This window comes from Episyrphus balteatus, chromosome 2 (genome assembly GCF_945859705.1).
Source record: "Episyrphus balteatus chromosome 2, idEpiBalt1.1, whole genome shotgun sequence".
Taxonomy (NCBI): Eukaryota; Metazoa; Arthropoda; class Insecta; order Diptera; family Syrphidae; genus Episyrphus; species Episyrphus balteatus.
In genome coordinates this window covers 7,219,248-7,243,995 of record NC_079135.1, presented here as the reverse complement: position 1 = coordinate 7,243,995, position 24,748 = coordinate 7,219,248, and the positions used below count along the sequence as shown (strand labels likewise).

The 24,748-nt window shown below is 29.2% G+C and overlaps 1 protein-coding gene across 1 annotated transcript; it reads left to right on the top strand.

Annotated features, from left to right (window-relative positions):
- Positions 1-20,965, top strand: LOC129912735 (larval cuticle protein A3A). Its single transcript, XM_055991130.1, has 4 exons — positions 1-75; positions 20,371-20,571; positions 20,628-20,724; positions 20,788-20,965. Exons 1-4 carry the CDS (start codon positions 1-3, stop codon positions 20,916-20,918), a joined length of 504 nt encoding a protein of 167 aa, XP_055847105.1. The 3' UTR covers positions 20,919-20,965.
- The last annotated feature ends 3,783 nt before the right edge of the window (positions 20,966-24,748 follow it).

Here is a 24,748-nt window from a genome sequence, read left to right as displayed (position 1 = left end):
ATGGTCATTACTTTCCATCACTCTGCTGCTGCTGCTGATTTGAAAGTACTGCACTGCATGGTGCTTTGCTTGCTGGTAAAATAAACCAAGTATTTCGGGCATTTCTTGAAACTGAAAACAATCACTCAATCAAGCTATACACAAGATAGCAATCGCAATAGCTTACTTGTGCACTGAAAAGGCACAACAACTGTTAACTCTTAACAACCACAGAAGCCACCACCTCTATGCCCAGTAATTTTCAAAAAAAAACCAATAAATTTATATGTAAATATTAATTTGTGGTTAATTGCATTGAAATTAAAGTTACATAACCTAAAAAAAAAGTGGAGTCTCGCCTCAGAACTACCAAAGACGTGTGCCAAGAATGATGGCTTGTTAAGTGATTGAATGAAAATAGGTACATAGACTCATAGTGCGGTAAGAAAATAATAAATGTTTGTAAAGTGCCAATGAGCCATGCACACAAGCTTTATAGCTTGACGACAACGACGACGGTATTTCCGTGAGTAAGGTGCTTGTTAGTTCACAAAAACAGTCTACTGTGGGTTACTTGGTGATGTTTTTTTGCTACCACAGTAACTCAAAGCAGCATAATGGACATTAGTTAGGGGTATTTGATCTTTGCACAAAACTGTCGGCCATAATTTAATGTTGCGGTTTCTTTTTTAAGATTTTTGTTTAATGATTGTTTGCTTTATCTATACGATAAATTTCTTCAATTATTTTAATTGTATCAAGTGATTATTACATCGTTTGTTGGTGATCTCTTGTGAAGAAATAATTGGGTACAATAAGTTCCCTATCTGGTTTATGAGATCTATGATATCTAACAGTCATCTTAACTACGTTATAGTTTGAAAGTTTAAAACACCACCTCCAATATAGCACTTAGGCTGATAGCACTTTATTGGAGGGTTTTATATCGTCGTAGAAAGAAGAATGTGGTTTCTGCATCTTGACATTTTTAAACCAGCTTTAGGAGAGACTAATCAATTAAATGCGGATCAGATTGACAACATTGAGAAGAAGATCTTGTAGAAAGGGATTAAAAAAGATATCTTAACAGCGAATCGAAATTGAACGAAATAACCGCCGGACTACGAATGGCTAAGCAGAGACACACTTTTTCATCACAATGATACTCTTGGCGGATTTTTCAATTCCTCGCAAGAGATAGTACACCTGAAAAAAAAACTTTTTAATATTTAGGTGAAGAAGGCTGGGAATCGAACCCAGACTTCTATCATCATAGTCTATTGCATTTACCATCACGCCACTGGATATAGTTGATTTGTTTTCTTTTAGCTGAGTTTTACTTTGCTTTTCAACCTTTGAAATTGGGCATCACAAAATGCCGGCATCGAAAGCTGAGTAAATAAGCAAGAAACACTAGAACAACTTTTCTGGGTCACTCCAAATGTTTAAGTGCAATGTATTAAAACATTAAAAATTTTTTTAAGGAAATTTTTACAAAAAAAACTTTATTACTAAAAGAAAAAATCAAAATCTTTCGAATCCTCATAGTTTTAAATTTTTCATGTATAGTAAACTTTCTGGCAAAGACAAAAAGATAATAATTTTCTTCAAAATCTATGGATAAATTATAAAGACATGACCATTTTTGTAACCATTAATATTTTTGACTTTTTCTGTTACTTTTTAGTTTTTGTCTTTAACTTGAAAAGCAAGCTGAATTTAAAAATTTTTATTGAGTAATTATTTGTAGATAAATTTCCTATCGATATGTATCCTCAAATAAAAAATTAAAATTAAAATATTGTAGAAAACTTAAGAAAAACTATTCAAAAACGAAATTTTTGATATTTTTAATAAATGGTCTATTTTTATCCTTTGAGCATTTATAGTGAACATGTAACAGAGAAAATAAAATACTTTATCTTTCAATCAATCATCAATGGTCACAAAAATTAAATACAGCTAAAATTGGATAAAATATGGACTTTCAAAATCTACTGTTTTTGGTCTTTTTGAAAAATTTTTTAAAAATGTTTTAATACATTGCACTTAAACATCTGGAGTGACCCAGAAAAGTTGTTCTAGTGTTTCCTAGTGTTTTGCTTATTTACTCAGGCGCTGGCTTTTCTGTTCAGATAAGTCGTTTATTACTCAATATATAGACCGAATACTTATTATGGTGGAAAAAACAACGACAAACAAAATCATATCTCGAAAACCTATCCATAAATATTTTTTTAAGATAAGATTTTCGAATTTACTGGGCTCAAATCTATACGAGAAGTATAACGGCACTTGGTTTCCATAAAATTTATTTTTTTGAAAACTAGTTACCAGCTTTTGAAACAAAATTTATTTGGCTACGTTTTGCTTCTTTTAAGATATTTGTGTCGCTTTTACCTCTTTATAATAGGCCCGGCAGACTTGTCAATGTAAAGTAAAGTTAAATATTTAATTTACTATATTTAATCAGGCTTGTTTATTTAAAGCTTTTAAGATAAAAATAAGCTATTATGGTTAGTAATTTTTGTATTCTACTTTCAAACTATTTTGCAACTATAAGCCTATAAATACGCCATTAAATCATAAATCATTCAATTTAATTTCCCTTACACAAAAACACTTACCAATATTACCACATCATAATCATAATTGTCTTAATGGTTAATTGATTTTAAAGTAAAAAATAATTTCACTGAAAAATCAGGGAAAACAAAATTTAAAATCATTCAAGCCTATGGAAAAAAACCTTCCGTATTAGACTTACTTTGCTTTCTTACTTAACCCAATTACCAAATCTGTATTGGTGCGATTTGAGTTGTAAAAGTTTCCCATCACTTTTTTGCGCAGCTGGCTACTAAAACTAGGTGAGTAGGACTCCCACACGCACACACACACATAAACACAAAGAAACACTTCATTACAAAAATATACTCCACTGTCCGCAGTCAATTCAATTTGGATCACATAACAATTTCCTAGTGTCAGTTCATATCACTACTGTTACTTGGTTGGCCAAAACCAATGAATGTGAACATATAGAGCCTCAAAGGTACCTCGACTCTTTACTATCCATAATATTGTATTTGGATATGGATTTGGATTTTGATACAGATTTGGATTTGGAGCGTCAATCCTTGTCTATTTTTTTTTCCTGTTGTATGGACAAGTGAATAAGAGAGAACTCTTTGAATATCGTGCTTCTGTTCGTTTTTTGGTTGTTGCACAAAGATGTGTAATTCAATGGGACAATTGTGTCACAAAACCACAGACATGATTGTTTGATTTAGTGCTACACAAAAGGTAAAACTTTTAACGAACTAAGAGTTAAAGGTTTTGTGCAGATGTGATGATTTTTTTTTTTGTAATGATTGAAGAAAGGAGATGTTGCTTGGGATTTCATCTGTTAAACGTTTAAAGCTGAACAAAATCATTCTTCTGGGATACGTAAAGACTGCACGCACATGACTCTCGGTAGTTATAGTTGGACTTACTTTGTACTTTGGAAACGTCATAATCAAATGAAGTTGTCAACATTCTACTCATATTAATGTTAGTAAGAAAAATATCGTATCAAAAAGATTGTGGAACGTATTTAACTTAATTTCAGAAAAATGTTTGTTTTTAAAATATTTAAAAGAAAAAAAATCAAAAATTTATTAACTTCAAGACACTACCACTTATCATAAGCAGCGTTCCTTTGGAAATATTTATCTACTTTTTAGTACTTAAAGCTGCTTTGAACTACTTTTTCAGTATAGCAAAGTAGTTCAAAGTAGTTTTAAGTACTAAAAAGTAGATAAATATTTCCAAAGGAACGCAGCTATAAAAGCCTTAAATATTTAATGTAGAAGATTGTGGAACATATTCTTTTATTAATTTAATAAAAACTGCTGGCATATAACGATCAATGTATCTTCTATTATTGTCGCTCTAATTCGTGAACTCCTTTAACTACTTGCATGATATTTGATGACTATTTGTGTTGTGGAACGTATTCATACTGCATTTAGCAAGAGCTCTGAAAAAATCTCAAAAGGTACACTATTAGTAACTTAATAGTTTAAATAATCAAAAAAGTAGATATTTAACAATATTGTGGAACCTATTCGTTTATGGAACATTATCATATTTCACCTTACGAAATCTGTGTAATGAAGAAAATTTATTGGAATTCAAGAATTACAATTTTTACTAAAAATGTGGAATGTATTCAAATATACATTTCATTGCAAAAGGTCTTCGGACCGATCGATGCACAGTGTGACAATTCGCACATTTAGCGGGATTTAATTAATAACGCTCACAGATTATAACTTTTCGAAGATTTTTTTTTTATATCACTGAGGGAAAAAATAAATTGAAGTTGAAACGTCTTTGTTTCAAAGATGAACTACTTTGAATTATGTGACTTTAAGATACGAAACCATCAAAAATTAAACTTTTTTCCACGTTGATTTTAAAATGTTCATCTTCAACGCAAAATCATTCCGAATAAAAGTTAAATCAATGTGGTTTTCATCGATTTTACGTTATTTTATGGTGGCTTTTCCCTCAGTGTAGAATTAATATCAAATATATACAAAATGAAATTAAACAACGATTTTGTTAATATTCTTTCATATTTTTAACCAAAAGAGGTTTAATGGGGGTCATTTTTGGGCAAAAGTACGATAAGGTGAAGAATTGGAACGAATTCTTGTAGAGGAGGTAAATACAAGCATTACTGCAGGAGAGGGGGTCAATTTCCCCCCGTTTAAGAGGGAGGGGCAATTTTCTAAAAAAATACTTAAAATTAAGAAGTTAAGTTTAAGTTTAATGATTTCATTTAACCAATCACAATTATTGCTTTCAAAGCGTTCTCTATGACGAATACATTTGGTCATTTTTTCGTCAAACCTCAAAACATAAAGTTTTGATGGTTCCATTTATTGACTTAATTGCCTCTTCAGAAAATGAAAAATTATTAAAATTATCCATAACGAAGGAAAACACAGCATCGAAGCGCTCAATTTTGATTTTGTAAATCCAAATATCAAAAATTTGTTTTTTCCAAATTCGGTTGGCATCCTAGAGCACGAAAAATTTTGTATGAGTGTCGCACCTGTGCGCAAAAAGACAAAACACTTTTTGGTTCCACATATATACAGCTTTAAAACAAAAAGGGTCTCAACCTTGAAAAACACTGTAAAATTATACTTTTTGTCTAATGAACATAATGAACATAAAACAGATAGTTCTTCACTAATTTTTTTCTTCCAAGCACTCCCATTTTTTATGACAACACTTTATAAAAAAAAACTTAAGTTTAAAATCACAAATATTATATTAAATATAAAAAAAAAATAAACTTTTCCTTTAAACCTCACGAACCACTTGCAACAGAAGCTAATTCACTTGACACTAAATCAGACCATTCTCCTAAAAATTATACAAAAGTTAATTTCTAAGGTAATTTTTTGTTGTTGTGCTTAGTACCACCTCATAAAAATGTGCACAGTCATTGAGGGGGAGGTTTAGGCTTTAAGAGAAACTGGTTTTTGTTTACATTCATGTATGTTGTTTTTTTATTTAAATCCCGCTAAATGTGCGAATTGTCACACTGTGCGATGTTGAAATATTGCCTTTTAGGAAAGAATTGGTGAAGTTTAATCAATTTGAAGTATTTCGTGACTTTCTTGTGTGAACCGTATTCCTATTCATATTGCATTTTGAAAAAAAAAAACAATAACTTCTACAAATTATGACTATTTCCTTTGATTTTCGTGCAAAAACAGACAACATGTGGAACGTATTCACTTAATTATTTAACACGGAAGATTAATTATTATTTTAACACCTGAAATGCGTGTCTTTCTTCTTTCTAAGTAAATGTTTAATGTCTGATATAAATATGAACAATTATTATCAACACGTGGTAAAGAACTGCTACTACAACATAATCATTCCTTCATCAACACTCATTGACCCCAATAGCTACTTCACTGTCTACACTTCATCGTCCTCAATCTCTTTAAATGTTATCCGCTTAATTGAAAAAAAAAAAAACCAAACATGAAGAAAATCAATTTCCTAACACAATTTTGTATTGCAGCTTGATTCCCAGCTTTATGAAGAAGCTAAATCTTGCTCTTGGACTACATGATGATGCTCATGTAATCTTCTGATTATTGAATATCGGTCGGCAATGTTAGCTTAGCTTAACTTTTTTGAGGAAAAGATGATGATTATGTTATGTATACTCATGGAATAAGTTGAGTTTAAAGATTTCTACATCCCTAACCGTAATCTTGAGCCTTAAGACTTGCGTATAGACTCATGAACATCAACTAATAATTTCGTAAGTTTAATTGGAGCTCAATAGTGGCTTTGGTTTTATTTATTTTTATTTATATCATTTAATTGGATTTATATTTTATTTATAGAAAAAAAAAAATTAACAACGTGCGTTGAAAAATATAAAATAATGACCTTTTTTCAAAGACTCTGATGCTTGATTGGAATCGTGTTCAATAGACTTTTGTTAAAGAAAAGAGGTCCAATAACAATTTGAGTAATATAACGATCCATATAATTGTGTCTTTTTTTTTAGCTGCAAGGTTCATCTAGTTTGACGATGAATTTAAATGATTTCTTTTACATTCACAAAATGCGCGATTGTGTAAAGAAAAAAGACAATGCAGCAAAATGTGACGAAAGTTGCATTAAATTACATTCAAAATGCCTGCAGAAAATCATGTTTTATTGCAACAAGCAGCAAGGAGTTCAAATGACAAGAAATACAAAAAAAAAAAAAAAATACATGAATGTAGTTTGGTTTTTAGATTTACAATACAATTCTCCCAGGAGGTCTACTGGTTGCAGAATAGTAAAGAAAATAATCGTAAAAGGCATAAAAATCGATTATTGTTTATTGCAAACAAAAATAAAAACAAAATTAACTGTGAGCGGCTGTAAACTATATAGCTAACAACTATATTGTCTTAAAGAAATTTGTCAATGCGGTCATTTTATTAAATTTTGGAATAAAGTCCGACAGTGAGATGGTCTTTAGAGAGACTAGCGTTTGATTGTAAGGAATAACAAATTTTTAAGTACTAAACATCAATCAACTACTTTTTCATTTATTTTTTTGTTAAGATTTTGACACACTTTTAACAATTGAAAACGCTTAATTTATAAATTGTTTTTATTCTCGTGTCAATAAAATATACATATCCATGAATTTCCCTTTCAATTTCTATAGAAATTGATTTTTAAAGTTTTGACCTCAGCTCTTTTGTTTTAGAAGACAAACAAATAAATATCTATGAATGATGCATAAAAAGCTGTTTTTTTTATTGGTACCTATTTTGATTGTAATTACACAAAACTTCCATGGATTTCGACAGTTTTATTCACCTTGTCACACTTGATGTGATAATGACACAACAAATTAAAATGTAAATGCACTTTTATTGCAACATTTATTATAATTTACCTTTTTTAGATTTTTATTAAATTGCCAGTTCCTCTTTTTTCTGATAAACACAAACAAATGTCTTAATAATTCAGGTTTTATTGCTTTGCACACACCAATGCTTTCGTTTTATCATGAATTTCCTTCCTTTTTTTGATTTTCAGATAGTTTTTTGTATTTTTTTTTTTTTTTCTATTGATAAACCCCCTGTTTAATATATTCCTTACAAAAAAAAAAAACTTGTTTTAAAATTTATATCTTGTTAATTAAAAATGCGCAGAAAAAAAAAACTTTCTTTCACTTCCTTGGTGCAAAATCCAGCTACTTCTTGTTCAATGAAACTAGGTTTAACTCGTATCTATATTTGTGTTTTTCCCATTGCAAGTTTAAATTTTTGTTATTGTTGTTCTTACTGTATATTTTTTTTATTTCTATCCAGTTTATATACTTATATGCATCTGCACTATATTGAAAGAAAATAAAAATTATAAACTCTATTAAGTTGTCAAGATAGGCTGAAACTCCAAAATCGTGCGTAACAATTTTTTTTTCTTTCTATAATTTTTCTCTTTCCTAGGCGGCGCAATGTGTGCAATCTTGTTTTCAATGCGTGGCTACTTTCGGTTTCATGATAATCCATCTTTTCTCCTTAGATCAGTTGAGATTATAATATTTTTTGGAAAATATCAGTTTTTCTTTTTTTATTTATTTTTTTCTTACATAAATGCACCTACTTTGGTATACTAGTTTTATAGGTAAGTACTAGTCTTGTGCTCAAAGGGTACATGTATCAATGCGAAGGTTAGACGTTATTGAAATCAGGTAAGGAGTGCCATTCGAAGGTTGATGATTTGATATAGTTACTATATCGAGTTTTAGATGCTTATAAAAGGAAGGTCTGTTTACTTTGAACATGGTATAACAGATGTACATGAAAGACACAAACTTGAGATTTTGTTTGATTAAATTTAAAGGATCAAGTTTAATAGGAAAACATTATACCAATGTCTACTTTCTCCTAAATTTGATATTAATAGACTTCATTTGAGATCTCTAACTGTTGGATTCAATCAAGTTAATAGTTGTTGAAATGCTGAATCAATAAATTTCAGACAGTTTATATTCAGCTTTGCAATGTAAGTTTTTTTTTTCCCTCTTAGGATTTATACTTTGTCCCGTAGCATTTATCTTTTTAATTAGTATAGACACACGTTTTGAATTTAGTTGAGTTGAAATAGCTTTTATAAATTACTTTGACTGCATATATTTAAGATACAATTTAAAAAGGATAAACAATTCAAGCAAGTTATTTTCAAGAGTTAAATTTATTTTGGAGGCTAATGACATTGCGAATATTGTTAATTCATTTTCGACAAGATTTCTAAACGTTTCCGAAATATTTCTATGGAGAAATAAATTTATGGATTTTGAATCCATTTTATATTTATTTTTCGTAATAACTTAAAGTTTTTATATAAATAAAAATACTAGAAATGTAAGTTAAAGAACTTGTTGCATTTCAAACTTAAACAAAAATTTTGAAAAAATGATTAATGTCATAAGTCTCAAAAGCGCTTTATCGAATCAAAGTCATTAGAAATAAATGCAAACCTCAAAGGGTAGATACCCACGATACACGTTCAAAAAGTTTATAAAAAATAAAGTCTTTAAAATTCTTCTTTCCTTCGCACACAAAGGAAAATGAAACTATCTCAATATAACAAAGGAAAATCAAGCTATCTCAATACTTTAAAGATCTATGTTCTACAAATTTACTTATAAATAGAAGATGATAGCATTTAGTCAGCTAAGTGACTTGCTGCAGTAAAACAACAAAAAATTAGCAAAATTGTGTTTGTTTTTAGGGAAATAGAACCACTACCAAAATATTCTGTAAGTCTGTATTAGGACTATGGAATTTGATTAAAGTGTAGCATTTAATATAAGAACCAAGAAATAAATTCGAGCAGAATTAAATAAAAAAAAAACAGAATTTTGAAAAAACTGCGTTTTGAAGTAAATATTTTGTTGTACTGTGGAATTAGTGTTTTGTTTTATTAAAACAAAAATAATGTGTTGAAAATTTTGACTACACAATAGTTTTAACCCTCTGTCGGCACACGGGTGCGAATTTGGCACTACTAAAATAAGAAAAAATAAAAAAAAATTACGATTTTTCAAAAAAGTGGTCACAAAAAAGTCTCTTAGGCCGTGTGCGAATTGCGTTAAAATGTTGGTTAAAATTTCTACCACGATTAAAATTTGACGTTTGGTTAAAAAAGGGATCAAATTTATTTTTTTGCTGTGCGAATTGGGTTAAAATGTATTAAATGGGACTTTTTTCTTGGTACTACTTTGAATAAAATTCCCTCAAGATAAAACAAAATTACCCTCAAAAATGGTTTTTCTTATGTTCAATTAACTATTTTTTTTTTAACAAAACCCAGTTGAAAATATATCAAGTTAAATATTCTAGTATTTATACAGTCAAATAAGGAGAAAAAAGGGGTAAATCTCGGAATGAATGTTAGTAGAATTTTTTTTTGCTCAATATCTTCCTTTTGCCATTCTATAACATATCTCAAAAGTCTAGAAAAATCTCATGTCCGCTTGTCGCGATTTCAAGGTCAAATCGCGAAATGGAGATTTTCAAAACTAGCAAAAATAGGCTATGGTATTATATACACATATGATACATGATTTCAAGGTATTTTTTAATGCTGATTCCAAAAAATCTAAAATCAAGACAATCTGACGTCTCTGGAAAAAGTTATACCTGTTTTTAATCTGTCAACTCATATTATTATAACAGTTGCAAACTTACTCCCGAAAAACCCTTAAAAGTTATGGTAGATGAACCAAATTTTGAATGAAGATTTTAGAATCCATCATTATTAAAAATCAAAACAATCCATTACAAAAAATATATATACCTACGAAATAATGGTATTTTTTGATGGAGGGGCAAATTTTAGGATATGCACTAAAGAAGATTCTTGTTCATCTTAGGAATAAGTGCTAATATTCTAATTTTTTCCCTCAAAAATCTAAAAAAATCTCATGTCCGCAAGTCCTAATTTTCTTGGTTTGAAAATAAGGTGCAGATTTTAAAAAATTAATAAGAAAAGTTTAAATTTTTATATGTATACCAACATAAGCGACATGATTTAAAGGTATTTTTTAACACTTATTCCAACAAAACTCACAAACAAGTCAACCTGACCATCCCTGAAAAGTAATGCACCTTATTCATGTTGATCTGACACAAATATCTGAAGAGTAGTTTTTCAATTTTTTTCAAATCTGCACCTTATATTCAAACCAAGAAAATTAGGACTTGCGGACATGAGATTTTCTTAGATTTTTGGGGGTAGTTAAAGAATATCCAAACAAAGATTAAAATGAAAAAATTAGCCTATTAGCACTTATTCCTAAGATGAACAAGAATCTTCTTTAGTGCATATCCTAAAATTTGCCCCTCCATCAAAAAATACCATTATTTCGTAGGTATATATATTTTTTGTAATGAATTGTTTTGATTTTTAATAATGATGGATTCTAAAATCTTCATTCAAAATTTGGTTCATCTACCATAACTTTTAAGGGTTTTTCGGGAGTAAGTTTGCAACTGTTATAATAATATGAGTTGACAGATGAAAAACAGGTATTTTAGATTTTTTGGAATCAGCATTAAAAAATACCTTGAAATCATGTATCATATGTGTATATAATACCATAGCCTATTTTTGCTAGTTTTGAAAATCTCCATTTCGCGATTTGACCTTGAAATCGCGACAAGCGGACATGAGATTTTTCTAGACTTTTGAGATATGTTATAGAATGGCAAAAGGAAGATATTGAGCAAAAAAAATTTCTACTAACATTCATTCCGAGGTTAAACCCTTATTTGACTGGATTATATGAAAATGTAAGAAATTCTCAATTACACATACTTTTTTTTTATTTTATCGATAAATTCCCATTATGATCAAAAAGAAATTTATTAATTCAGTCTTCTAACACTAATTCATAGTTCTCCAGCTGCCAACAAAATAGAAATATAAAAAATAAAAAACAAACAAACAATTATTTCAAATTATTATTTCAAGATGAATATTAATTTGAGGAAGTACTTTGTATTAATACTTTTAACATTTCTTAAAATATCAACGCATTATAACAAAAATAATTTCAAATCTATCTTGATCTTTCTATCTTGAGAAACGTCAAATTTTAACCACTAGTGTCAAATTTTAACCAAACGTCATATTTTAACCAACATTTTAACGCAATTCGCACACTGGCTTAATAAGGGTGAAAATATATTTTTTTGGAATTTTGAATACAATATTCGAATTCCTCGGAAAATTCTACATTAATTTCATATATGATTCTCTACAAAATATTGAGACGGAAAAAAGTTCTAGCGACATGAAAAAGTATAAACCAAATTCGCACCCGTGTGTCTAATCACGTCACAAAAAAGAGTTGTGTCTACAGAGGGTTAAAAGAATTCCAATCAGCAGGTTCCAAATGACTTATTATTAACATTTACATTTTAAAAAGGTCAAGAGTTTCATCTAGAAAGTTTTTTATGCATATAGCCATAACATTTCTATGTGTTATTTATACAAGTGCTTGTGATACTAAGAAGATAAATTTGCTAAACTCTAAATGAGGCAATCCATGATACTAGCCTAAGCTTATTTCGGTAATACGGATCCAAAATTCGTGATATAACTAATTTTTTTCTCGATACTAATGGAAGTTTTATTACTTGGGAAGTTGCATTGATATTAATGGAGCTGGAAAGCAAATCAAATTAAGAAAGATTCTATGAATATAAACGAATATAAACTGATATACTTTTTTTCAAAAAGTTAATGACTTTTTGAAACTCGCCTTTTTGCAGTTATCAATTATTATCAAATATGATTATTATTAAATACTTTTTAAGTTAAGATTCAATTCTTTTGTTGTTTGTCAGTTGAGAAGTTAAAAATAGGACACCAAAAACAAAAAAATGTTCAAGCTATTTCCTATTTCTATTGACAGCAATAAATATTTACTTTAATTTTTATTCACAAACTGAATCGCAATTTTTTTGTTTTTTTTTTTGTTTTCTACAAAAAATGAAAACTGTTCCGAAAAGTATATTGGCATTGAATAATTATATATAGAAGTGACACCGGAAAAAACGTCCGCTATGTTTGAGGGGTGGAGCCACAATCGTTTGAGGAGTGGCGCCACAATCGTTTTAGGATTGTGTATTCGATGGCCGAAAAATCCCTGAAAAGGACTTTTGGTTACTAAGTAACCACATTTACAATATTATTTATATTTGGTGTATATTTGTATTAGTTTTGTTTTGTGCTAGTAGTGTGTTTGTTTATTTTTGTTTCTGTAATATTGAAATTGAATTTATTTTAAATTTTTGTATTATTTTGAATTGAATATTTATTTTTGAATGTTTGATTCTTATGTATGTTTGGAAGGATTTTGTTTTTTGTTTTTATTAACGAGAAGAAGAAGATTTTCTTCAGTTATAGAAGTGTTTATTTAATTTTGATTAGGGTGCTTTTTGTAATAATATCTAGGCCAAAGTTGTAGTTCACATTGTTTGAATGTTTTCCACATGCACTGTGGCATAACTTACTATTTTCTTAAAGCGCATAATGCAAGAGTAGGTAGGGATCAAGTTCATACAATATGGCCATATTTCACATTATTTTAAAGTATTTTAATACAATACGAAACAACCTCGTTTATTTGCTTAAACTGATTTATTTTTGCGAATAAGGACTCTGGATATACGGCTTTGTTCGAATTTGCAACTGCAAATAAAAATTAACAGTTTTTATAAAATGTTAAATTTTGAAAAAAAAAAATCTTTTCGTACCATTTTTGGATACTTTTCTTTATTTTTAATTAAAACATTTTTGTTATCTAAAATTTAAACGATATTTATAAATAAAATGTTCAAATAAACTCAAAAGGTAAAAGGGCATATTTTGATCGCAAATGCAAGAAAATGTGGTTTTGGGATAGTTCCAATGATTTTTCTACTTCACCATTTGAAATAAAATACATATTTGGTTCTAAGATTCTAAAACTAGAAGAATGTAGATTTTACATGCTTTTTATTTTGTCATGATATAGTCAAGCTATGCATTCGTACAAAAAAAAAGTTGAGATAACAATCAGACATGGGAATACTATAGCCGTGTTCCACTGGAGGTGGTAGTCTGCTAATAGTAGATTTTTTGTTTAATCTAGTACTATCATCTACCTACTCATGCTCTTCTTCCCGAGTGGATACGATTTGTATTGAATTCGTTGAAAGTGCGTTCCATTGAAAATCGCTAGTTAACTATTAGTAGTACTTTGCCACCTCCCAAAGCTAAATGGATCTACCGAGTAACATCAAACTTGGTATGTAGCATTTTTTTGCAGAATCTCCATAGGGGTTTTTAGAACTAATTTTTTTTTTATCAAAATAACGATACCTGCGTCATAAACCAATTTAGGAAATGTTTAATTTTCTCGAAAACGGTACCAGTGATTTTGTTTAAAAAAATTATATAATAGTTTTTGGGCAATCATGGACATTTTTTAAAATTATTATTAACCTACCGTAGAACCGTGCCAAACTACCAATTTAATTTCAACGAATTTTTTATACAAAAGCATTTATATAGTTTAGATATAAAACAGAAAGAAAATTTGGGAAAATAATAGTTTTTGGATTAGTAATTTCTACAAAATTGCATACCAATTTTTTTTTTTAAATTTATAAGGTTCCAACGATTTTGAAATTTTTTTTTCTAAAAATCTATCTTAGTAGAAAAAATCAAATCGAATTGGTACTTGTTTTGGAGCTATCACGAATTTTCCTTTGTTCCTTAAACTTTTTGGGCTAGTGTATAAAAACAACTCAGGTTAAAAGCTAATGCTCGGTTAAATTTTATGGTTATGAAACTCAAGTATTAAATTTAGCCGAGCTTTAGCCTTTAATCTGAGTATTAAATTGTTTATATTGGTTGAGAGAAATATTTATAATTCAGTTAAATATTTAAGTGAACCTTTAATTTGATTATTGGTAAGGGTCGTAGAAAATCAAATTTACTAATGATAAGCTTTGGTGAATTATAGTAATAATAGCCTAATAGTAAGTGAATGTACATATAAGCGTGGTCGAATGTTCGGTATTCGACCGAATCATTATTCGCAGCATCTCTAGTTGGTGCCGTTAAAAAATTTCAATTTCCCCTCCTTGGAATCAAAAATAAACAAAAAGTTTGAGCCAAAACGACTTATTGGTTTGAGTTCTTACCTCATTTAAATTATTACGTTGAGTTTTTCTTAACGTTTTTCTTTTTTTCTTTAAGGGCCATTAGCTGAAACGAACCTTAAATAATTCATGTTGAACATAAACTTTTAGGCTCTATTTTAACTTCGGCGTAAACTGTCACATAAGGATTTATGTTGTAATTAAATGCTTAAGTTTCGATTCAGCAAAAAAAGGCTCTAATTGTTACGCATTTCATAATATTCCAAAACAAAATATAATATAAAAAAATAGCAATCTCTGTGGGGATATGAACTCAGAAAGCAAAATTAAACAGCAATCACCTTGTCACCTACGCTAATAGGACTATTGAAACAAGGGTAACCTTCATGCCCTATAAGCTATAACGTGCCTAGGATATACAACAATAATATTTAATTTTGTTCAAATTCTCGTCGTTAATAAAAAATTTCTTGCTTTTAGTTTCGAGTTACTATGGATACATTTATAATGTCAACTAACTTTTCAATATTTTTGTTTGATATTTGTGTAATTTTGTATGTATGAGTAAAATTTCCTTATTTTATTTTTTCATTTATAGGATGTCGATGTGTCGATACGATTTATTTTTGTTTGATATTTGTTTTATGTTTTATGTGTGACTAAAATTTCCTTATTTTTTTTTCTACTATAGGATGTCGACGTGTCGATACAATTTATTTTTATTTGATATTTATTTTGTTACGTTTGTATTTGTGAAATTTCCTTTTTAAAAACAAATTTTTGGAAAAATAATTTTCTAAGACAAGCCCCATTCTCTCTGGGGATTTTTTAGTACATCTGATTGCCGAAAAAAATAAAATTGTGTAGCGCTAGAAACTATCGGTGTCACTTCTATATATAATTATTCAATGATATTGGTCTATTCAAATATATTTTATTTTGTTTTCAATCATCACGTATACGAGTATAATCACAAATCTTTACTCCAAATAATTTTTTCATACGGAAAAATGCGATCAATTAAGCATATTTTTTTTTGATTATAATACCAATTCAAAATGACCTGCATTCCATGGTTTAATTGCTTTGAAAATTGCACCAATTAATATTTTGTAATGCGACTGTCACACCGATGATCAAAAAAATGTAAGCTAGACAGACAACAACAACGACGCATACATGCAGTTCTACCATCAAAATCATAATAATATGTGTGTTACACCACAAACAATTTTCATGCAGACACCAACCGCCACAGTCTAGCGATTTGATGGCAAAATATCATAAAAAAAAAACTAAAACAACAATTTTATTTAGACTTTGTTATTATAATCATAACAATAAAAACAGAAATTGCACACAAATAAAGAACAACCACACTCGGTATGTTTACCTGCTGGCCACTCTCCATATTACCTATTTCCGTCTCCGGATAAATGCTGCTGCACTGTCTTTACTCTAGCAGCGGTCCACCTTACCAGGCTCTACCCCGTTAACAATCCATGGCAATGGTCTTCTGTATCATAAATCCACGTTTTCCTCACAAAAACCTCCTCGGCTTTCCACAGAAATACCCAATACCCAGTAACATTTGACACGCGAGTATTTTTCACCTACAAAGCGTCAAAGAAAAAAAAACACTGGCAAAACGTTTCCCTCTCAATTAAGATCATCCCCTTTGTGCATAACGAGTGTGTGTTGGATGGAACCATACGAGTATACCTACCACTTTACCACAACTCTGCAATTCTGCATGGAACCAAGTCAAAACGAAGCTTACCATCGAACGCAGCTTTTACCATCCATCCATCCATGCAGGTGCGAGTGGACTCATTGTCTAGTGTTTGGCTGTCATCCGTTCAGATAAACATCAATCTGAATTTAGCGAGGGTTGGGGAATCCATACTGCTCCGCTCCGCCATCAACTTGAGGAGGGGGTTGCATTTACCAAACACTGCAAACGACCAACCAACGACGTATAATCGTTGTTATGTTGGACTTGGAAGAATAATTTTTGTGTCTGCATTTGAAAATTTTGCAGATTTGTTGTTGTTGTTGGTTTTTGTTCGTTTGTTGGCCTACGTTCGCTTTCTTCCTAAAAAATAATATAAAAGCAACAAATTTTCGATACTCCATCATTATTCAGTTGTGGAAAGTGCTTTAGTAAAGATCAGCTCAAAAAGTGATCTCGTTTTTTTTTCTCTTCTTCTTCTCCTTAAAATATAAATAAAATCATATTTACTCGCTTTTGTGAATATAATATAGGACTTGTTGTGTGCTAACCTACAATTCCTATTTTTTTGCTTTTATCAAATTTTATAATTTTAGTAATTTAACTTTCGTGCAAAACGTGTGTGCGGTCTTAAAAGATTTTAAAAATTTATAAAATGGCTTTTAAGGTAATAAAAAATATGGATTACATGATGAAATATTAAAAAAACAAAACAATACATTGGACACAAAAGGATTATGTGACAATAAGTGATTTGAAATGAGTTATAACTCAACGGACATAAACAATAACTGAATTGTAGTAAATTGGCAACACTGAAATCTGTACAGATTATCTGTGGAGTGGTAAAAGTTAAACAATAACTTTAAGTGCATTACTTTTTTACGAAGCTAAAAAAAAAAAGACTTTGTACAACTTGTTAAGAACACATTGTTGTTTTACAGTGTTGAATGTGGAATGATCTACAAAGAGTTGTTAAAAAACCTTATAATATCCTACAATGAACAAACCTTATTCGATAAAAAAAGAAGAAATAAGTTTTCGTTAGTTAAAAGCGTGTAATATTTTTCATTGAGAAATAAAATAAGTTATCTAGCAACCAAATTCGTGGTGGAAACTGTTGTAAAATATTTGCTCTAAAAAGAGAATTTTTCCAGGTCCAATTAACAGAATTTCTTAATTGGTCATTAAACATAAAAAACTCTGTTCTTAAGGTATTTTTTTTTATAGTTAGCGCGCTCGTGGTTCAGTTTTGTTAGCGTGGTTTGTGTTTTAATGATAATTACCATAATTTTGGTTAGAGTTGCTATAAAATCTGTAGGTAGAGAGTTAAGCTTGTTAAAACTTTATTTGAGATTAACCTTCTCTTCATTTTTATAAAGAAATTGTCAACCCCAAATTATGTTTTTTATTTAGTATATTTGATGAAGGTTTTTTTTTTTTTTTGTTAAAGAACAGAATTGAGAAGTACTTTTTCATGTCGAAATATATTACATCCACAAGAAAATGATTTGGAATATTTAACTGAATTTTCGTCGTCTCGTCTTAAAAAACTTTGGAAATTTTTTTTTTAATTTTCCAAAAGTTTTTAAAACTTCACCTTCTTATAGATCGAAATTGAAAAGTGTCTTTGTCTATTTGGCCAGTATGAATAGATCAAATGTAAAATAAAATTTTTTACTTGAAAACACAGAAGTTTAATCTTTCAAGATGTTAAAAAAATTGCAGTTATTATAAGAGACAATATCAAAAAAATATGTACGAAAATTCTAATTGTACTAAAAACACAAAAATTAATTGATTTCGATGAAACTGGCAAAATGGAAAAAGCAAAAAGCCAATATCTTAGAAAGACTAACAAAGATGAATTAAGACTGCAGATATTAGATGTTTTAAGAGACAGAAAATTTTTGTCAGATATATGTATATATCTTAAATCAACAAAGACTGAAAAAATCGTTTTTTTTTGTTGTTGTCATTTTTTGCATTTTTGACAATGTTGCGTTCGACATTCGTTTGGGGAAACTTAGGATATTAGTTAAGCCTTTATTATAAGCACCTCCTAAATTATAACTAACGGATTTGACACCCGGACTGATAAACTATATAAAACCTCTTTTTTAACTAAATGTTAAAATTATGTATCCCATTTCGGTTCTTGCATAAAAAAGAATTAGGAAAACAACAAATTAAAATTGATTAAGCCATTTTATATAAAACTCAATTTTTTTTTAATTTTCCGAATATTGATAAATGTTACTATGCTTATCTTAAGAATTAGTGCTGTTAACCAAGACATAAAAGCATCAGCGTTAAAAAAAATTAACCAAGCCTTAAAATTGGTTTTCCAATGAATAATTTCGTAACCTAAAACAAAAACCCTATAATTGAAATCGATTAATTTGTTGACTTTTAACACAAATTCAGTGTTTTTCTATAATACACCCATACATTGAAGGTTGGTAAACATTTATAAAGCTAAAAATTGATAGAATGAGACTTAAAAAAATACCCATAATCTACGAAAAAAATTATTAAATTTTGTATGTAGATTATGATATTTTTGTAGTTTTTGATAAAAATAAGAAAATTTGGAACTGGTACCAAAATATCCTGTAGATAAAATTAATTATCAATATGATGTAGCTATTTGAATATTTTAATAATCGTTACTCCACGTGGAGATACGCTTTTTTAGAAACCTCAATTGAGACGCTCAGTGCAAAGGAGACTTAGCCACGTTAAAAATAAATTAATTTGACATTAGGTATGAAACAATTTTGAAATTACCGCAGAAAATTTTATCCAATATCTATCAATATCCATCCAATATCTATTTTTTGGGTTTTCATATTTTCTTTGAAAACTTTTCGAGTGGGAGCCTTTCGAATCCAAAATTACTTAAAATATTAATACCAAGTGTAGAATAGCTTTTCAAAAGAGAATAAGAACTCTTTTTGTGATTTCTCAGAAAATCGACAAAAAAAAAAAAAAAACAAAACCAAATTGTGATTTTGTGTACGATTTTCAGTTTTCAATGGTTTTTAGAGCCCGGATTGAGGGACCAATTTGCTGTTTTTTGGGTTGATTAACTTAAACGTTCCAATGTGAAGGGCAACTTTTCATTTATATAAGTTTAAAAAAAAATTGAAAAGTGATTTTGTCCCTTTTTGTAAAGTTACTCCTCAAATTTTTTTGAGAAAATAAAAACAATTAAAAATCTTTTATTTTTACAAGAGATTTCAAGAAATTAAAAAAAAAAATACTAAAAAATTGAACTTTCCATTAATTTCAATTTAATTTCAATCGGACATTTAAACAATAGAGCTGAGCAGCGAACTTTTTTGAATTTGTTAATTCTTTTAATTCTTTTTATTTTAAGCTTATAATTAATAATTCAGTACGTTATACTTGCTTTCACTCTCCAAAGAACAGTAAAATAAACAAAGTTTAAGTTCCAAGGGAAATTCTTGATAGACTTTTTTTTAGCAATTGTAATAAGTAATTAGATTATTAAATAATTTCAATAAATCTTGAGAGAAAAAAACTTCTTAAATGCATAATCATTCAATGTTATAAAATACATATTTTTAAATTAAGTGGAAAAGAGATCATAACATAAAATTTCGAATGTAAATTTACACTGTAAAGCAATAATCTTACCCGAAAAATTTACTCTTTGAACAAAAAACTATGCAATAAAAAAATATGGCTCATATAATACAATAAAAAATAATACTTGAACTTTTATGAGCATACTAACTTACTTTTTAATAACAAACAAAATAAAATAGAGTTTACTATTTTTCAGTTTATCGCTAGATAATTCATCACTTGTCCTTATTTCATTTTAGTTTATTTATGAATCCTATTTATAAACTCATATAATTTTTTAATTTATATTTTTAGTATTTCGTATTTGCTTCAGCGCTGTGCTTAAGTCTTGCCTATCCATTGGAACACTACCCTTCATATGATGGAGGTCATGAATACTCAGAGGGTATTCAAGAAGAAAGTCACGACTACGGTCATCCAATTGCAAGAATTTCCTTAGGCGATCATCATTCAGCTGGTTATGAACATGAAGAGGAACATGCTGTTGATTATTATGTTCGTTGAAAATCTATTTTATAAAGCTCGTCCAGTTAATGTTTTTTCCTTCCTAGGCACCACCAAAATACGCTTTCAAATATGGAGTAAATGACTATCACACCGGTGATGTTAAGTCTCAGCATGAAACTCGTGATGGTGATACTGTTAAGGGTAAATTCCTTATAAAGTCGACTGAAACTAGTTTATAAACCTTCAATCAATCTTTCAATTTAGGTCAATATTCCCTAGTTGAACCAGATGGTTCAATCCGTACCGTCGATTACACCGCTGACAAACATAATGGATTCAATGCTGTCGTGCATAAAACAGCTCCAGTTCACTCACACTCATCAGATCACTACTAAGATGCTTGTATAAACAAATTATAGAGACTCCTAGCCCCTTTAAACAAAAAAAAAACCATCATACCATTTTAAAGTATTTGCCACCATCAAGATAGATGGACCAATAAAATACATACGAAGAAAAATATATTTATTATAAGATCAAACCAAAAAAAAAAAAACAAAACAAAAAAAAAATTATTGAAACGCTACTATTTTGCTACTTTTTTTTAATACTTTTAATACCTTTAGTAATATTTCTAATACTTTTTTTAATACTTAATTTTTTTTTTTAATTGTCAATCTGTGCCAGTACAGAATTTATTAACCACATAACACAATTCTTACAAATTCTATCTCTTTTACCTTTCTTTTATTATTATTCTACTACTATTTTTGTGTAAGACTCTGTGATAAGACGACTTTTTTTATTAATTTTTTGCTAAAACCTTAACTTTCTCAAGCCTTTATAACCTGTAATAATCCTCTTTTAAGTGCGTATGTGTGTAAATAATCTCTATACAGACTGTACTCATTTTATATATGTAAACAAAAAAAACTATCATCTAAGTTAGACGAAACAATCATAACATTTTTCATTTATTATAATTTATACACAACAATTTTTTGAGATACAAAATTTTTGTATCTTTTCTTGCGAATTATTCATCATTACATGTGTTCTTTTCTTGTTTGTAAAACGATCTAAATAAAAATGAATTAAAAATAAAAATAAAAATTTACTGATATTTTTCTTACATAAATTCAAAATCTCGTTTAAAAAAAGCTACAACACAAGTCACTATACTCGATATCATTGAACTTGGACTCCTGGAGGGAGATTTGCACTGCGCATGCGTATGTGACTCAAAGTTGAGACTTACATATTATAAACATTAGCTCAGACCAAACCAATGCCAATGAAAAGTGAAACCGAAGCAGGCGAACGAGTTTTTCCGCGAAGAGATCAACTTAAAAACCATTGACACCAACATGCTGGGAATGGAAATAGCAAAAAAACGGAGATCGAAATTGACGACAAGAGCGCAGAGGAAGCAAGCCATTAATCGTGAAGGCTTGTCAAATAATTTCTGCGTTGTACAAGAGTTTAAAGTTTCTGCAAGTTGCTAGCTACCGCCGCCAAAGGCTCGAGCCATGGAACAGGCTCTTCAGTGGAAACGAAAAACTATGTGCAGGAAATCGTAGCTTACAAACACTTTCGCTGCACCATGCCGTTAATTCCACCGTTAGAGCGGTTGGTTGGTAGTCGTCGTAGGTCGTTATGGGGTAATTTAGTGATAACTGCTGTTGCAAATGTTAGATTGGTTGTTGCGATTGTGTGTGATGTCATATTTTGTGGCGCTAAGCTGCTGCATTGGCGCTGTGACACCACAATACAGTGGGGCTCTCGAAGTCGAATGATTGGTGCGTTTTTATCTGTGGATCTTGAAACTTGAAGTTTAGTTGGTAAAAAGGGGGTAATTGCACGTGACAAATCGATTGTTCAACTAGGAACCAACTGGTTGAGACTGTGAAGACGCGACGCGGGGAGTATTTATCAATTGGCTCTGACGTAAAGGCATAAGAGGAAACCATTTGTTTCCTGATTTCTGTTAAGTGTGTTTAATTATATTACATCAATAAAGATTTATATTTATTTATAAATTTTTTTTTTGTAGCACATTTGGACGGAAGTGAATTTAAGTCTTTAGCTAAGACACACAAACCTCAAAACATGTCTACCGTAAAAAACTAAATATTACTAAACTATGTTTGTAGTCCAGGGATATTAAGTTTTAATTTACTATATAAATTAATTCTGTTTGTATTTAAAGAAAGACTTTTAGTTTCTGCGAAATTCGAATAAAGCATACTTAGCTTGAAAAAAAGAGAAAAATAATTTTACTCCCTTTTGAAAATTTATTCCTCATTTATTATTTTTGCGGATTTAGATTCAGGAATTAAGTATGTTAACGTTAACCTGGATAACTTACTCAATTGTCGTTTGATGGCAGAATCCTTTTCATTCGTCTTTCAGCAACATTTTTAGGTGCTGGATTTCAATTGGAACTATGTCTTAGTCTAACTTCTCGACTTTACTTTCAGTCTAAAAGAATAGAGAATGCAAAAAATTGGCCATATATTTCTCTCTGCCAGTTTAGAGACTACACGGATGGGTTTATTTATTTCAAACTTGATTAGGGTATTTGGGAGACTAAAGGAGATTTTTGATATGTTTCAAGACTTAAAAAATTAATTTAAAAAAAATATTATTTTCAAAACTGAATTTTACTTTAACAGGTTTTTGAAACAGGTTTTTAATAAGAAAAAGATTATAAAAAAGTTTTTGGGTTGGGGTCAAAATTCTGCCGGGGTAAAATTGGGTTGGGGTCGAAATTCTGGATGGGCCAAAATTCGGATTCCAAAATTCTGTATTCCAAAATTCTGTATTTTAAAATTCTGTAAATTAAAAATTCTGTACTCCAAAATTCTGTAAATTCATAATTCTGTATTCTAAAATTCTGTAAACACAAAATTCTGGATTTTAAAATTCTGTATTCCAAAATTCTGTACTCCAAAATTCTGTAAATGATAAAAGAAAAATTGTTTTGATAAAGAAAAAAGTGCGCACTTTTTTCATTATCAAAACAAATTTTCTTTTATCATTTACAGAATTTTGGAGTACAGATTTTTGATATTTTCTATGCAGAACCTTGAAGCAGTTTGCTTTCGACAGCTTAAGTTAAGTGTTATAAGTTAATCGTGATATAAAATGAATTCAGAAAAATGGAAAATATTAAATCATAAAAACCTAATAAAGGAAAGGATAAATTGTGTGTCAATGGTTTTATGTTTAATAACGAAGAAAAATCAATTTAAAAAAAACATGGAAAATGAAAATATTTTTTTAATGAAAAATCTCGGAAAATTTTTCGGAAATAGGGTACTTAACTCAAATTAGTCATGCAATTAATAACTCCATTCGAATTTTGTCGAAAAAATTGATATTTTTGAGAAAAATGAAATTCAAGCCAAAATTCATCGGAAAATGGAGCGCTTAATTCAAATTAGTCGAAAATTCAATTATTTATGTCCATTTTTTTCGAAAAAGTGGAATTTTTTGAAAAAAAAAAAAACAAATTCAAGTTAGTAGAACATGAATTTGTATGGAAAATGAAAATATTTTTTTTTTAAAGGAAAATCCCGGAAATTTTTTTCAAAAATTGGGTAGGTACTTAACTCAAATTAGTTAAGCACTTAATTATTCAAGATAATTTGAAAAAAATTTTTTTTTTTGAAAATCACAGAAAAAATTTTCTTTTTGAATTTTTGTTTGGCACCTAAATATTATACCAAACCCGAATTTTTTACTAACAGTTTAAGGCATTTTCTGGTAATTGCTCTGCTAACTTTAAATCGAGTTAGCAGAACATTAAGTTTTTCCAAAAGTAGGGGAGCACTTGATATAATTTTGGGGTACTTGCTCTGCTTACTTGAGGGACATGTTTTAATGTTAAGATTTAGAATTACAGTATTTTTAAAAGCAGAATATTGGATTTGCAGAATTTTGAAATACAGGATATTAGAAAAGCAGAATAATGGAATACAGAATTATGTTCATACAGATTTTTTTCTTCAGATACAGAATTTTGGTCATACAGAATTTTGGAATACAGAATAACGACCCGTTCCCGGTAAAATTATTTTGTCAAAATTCTGCTTTCACAATTCTGCTTTTCATAATTCTGTTTTACAAAATTTTGCCAAACTTTCCAAACTCTTTTTTAATTTTTGGCAGACTTTTGTAAAATCATTTTCTAGCTAAATTTGCTGCCTATTTGAGATAACTT

Bases quoted from the DNA above. Each gene is read 5' to 3' on its own strand.
- LOC129912735 (XM_055991130.1), top strand. From the start codon at position 1: ATGGTCATTACTTTCCATCACTCTGCTGCTGCTGCTGATTTGAAAGTA. The intron at 20,572-20,627 runs GTTCGTTGAAAA...TTTCCTTCCTAG, and splicing joins AACATGCTGTTGATTATTAT to GCACCACCAAAATACGCTTT. The intron at 20,725-20,787 runs GTAAATTCCTTA...CTTTCAATTTAG, and splicing joins TGATGGTGATACTGTTAAGG to GTCAATATTCCCTAGTTGAA.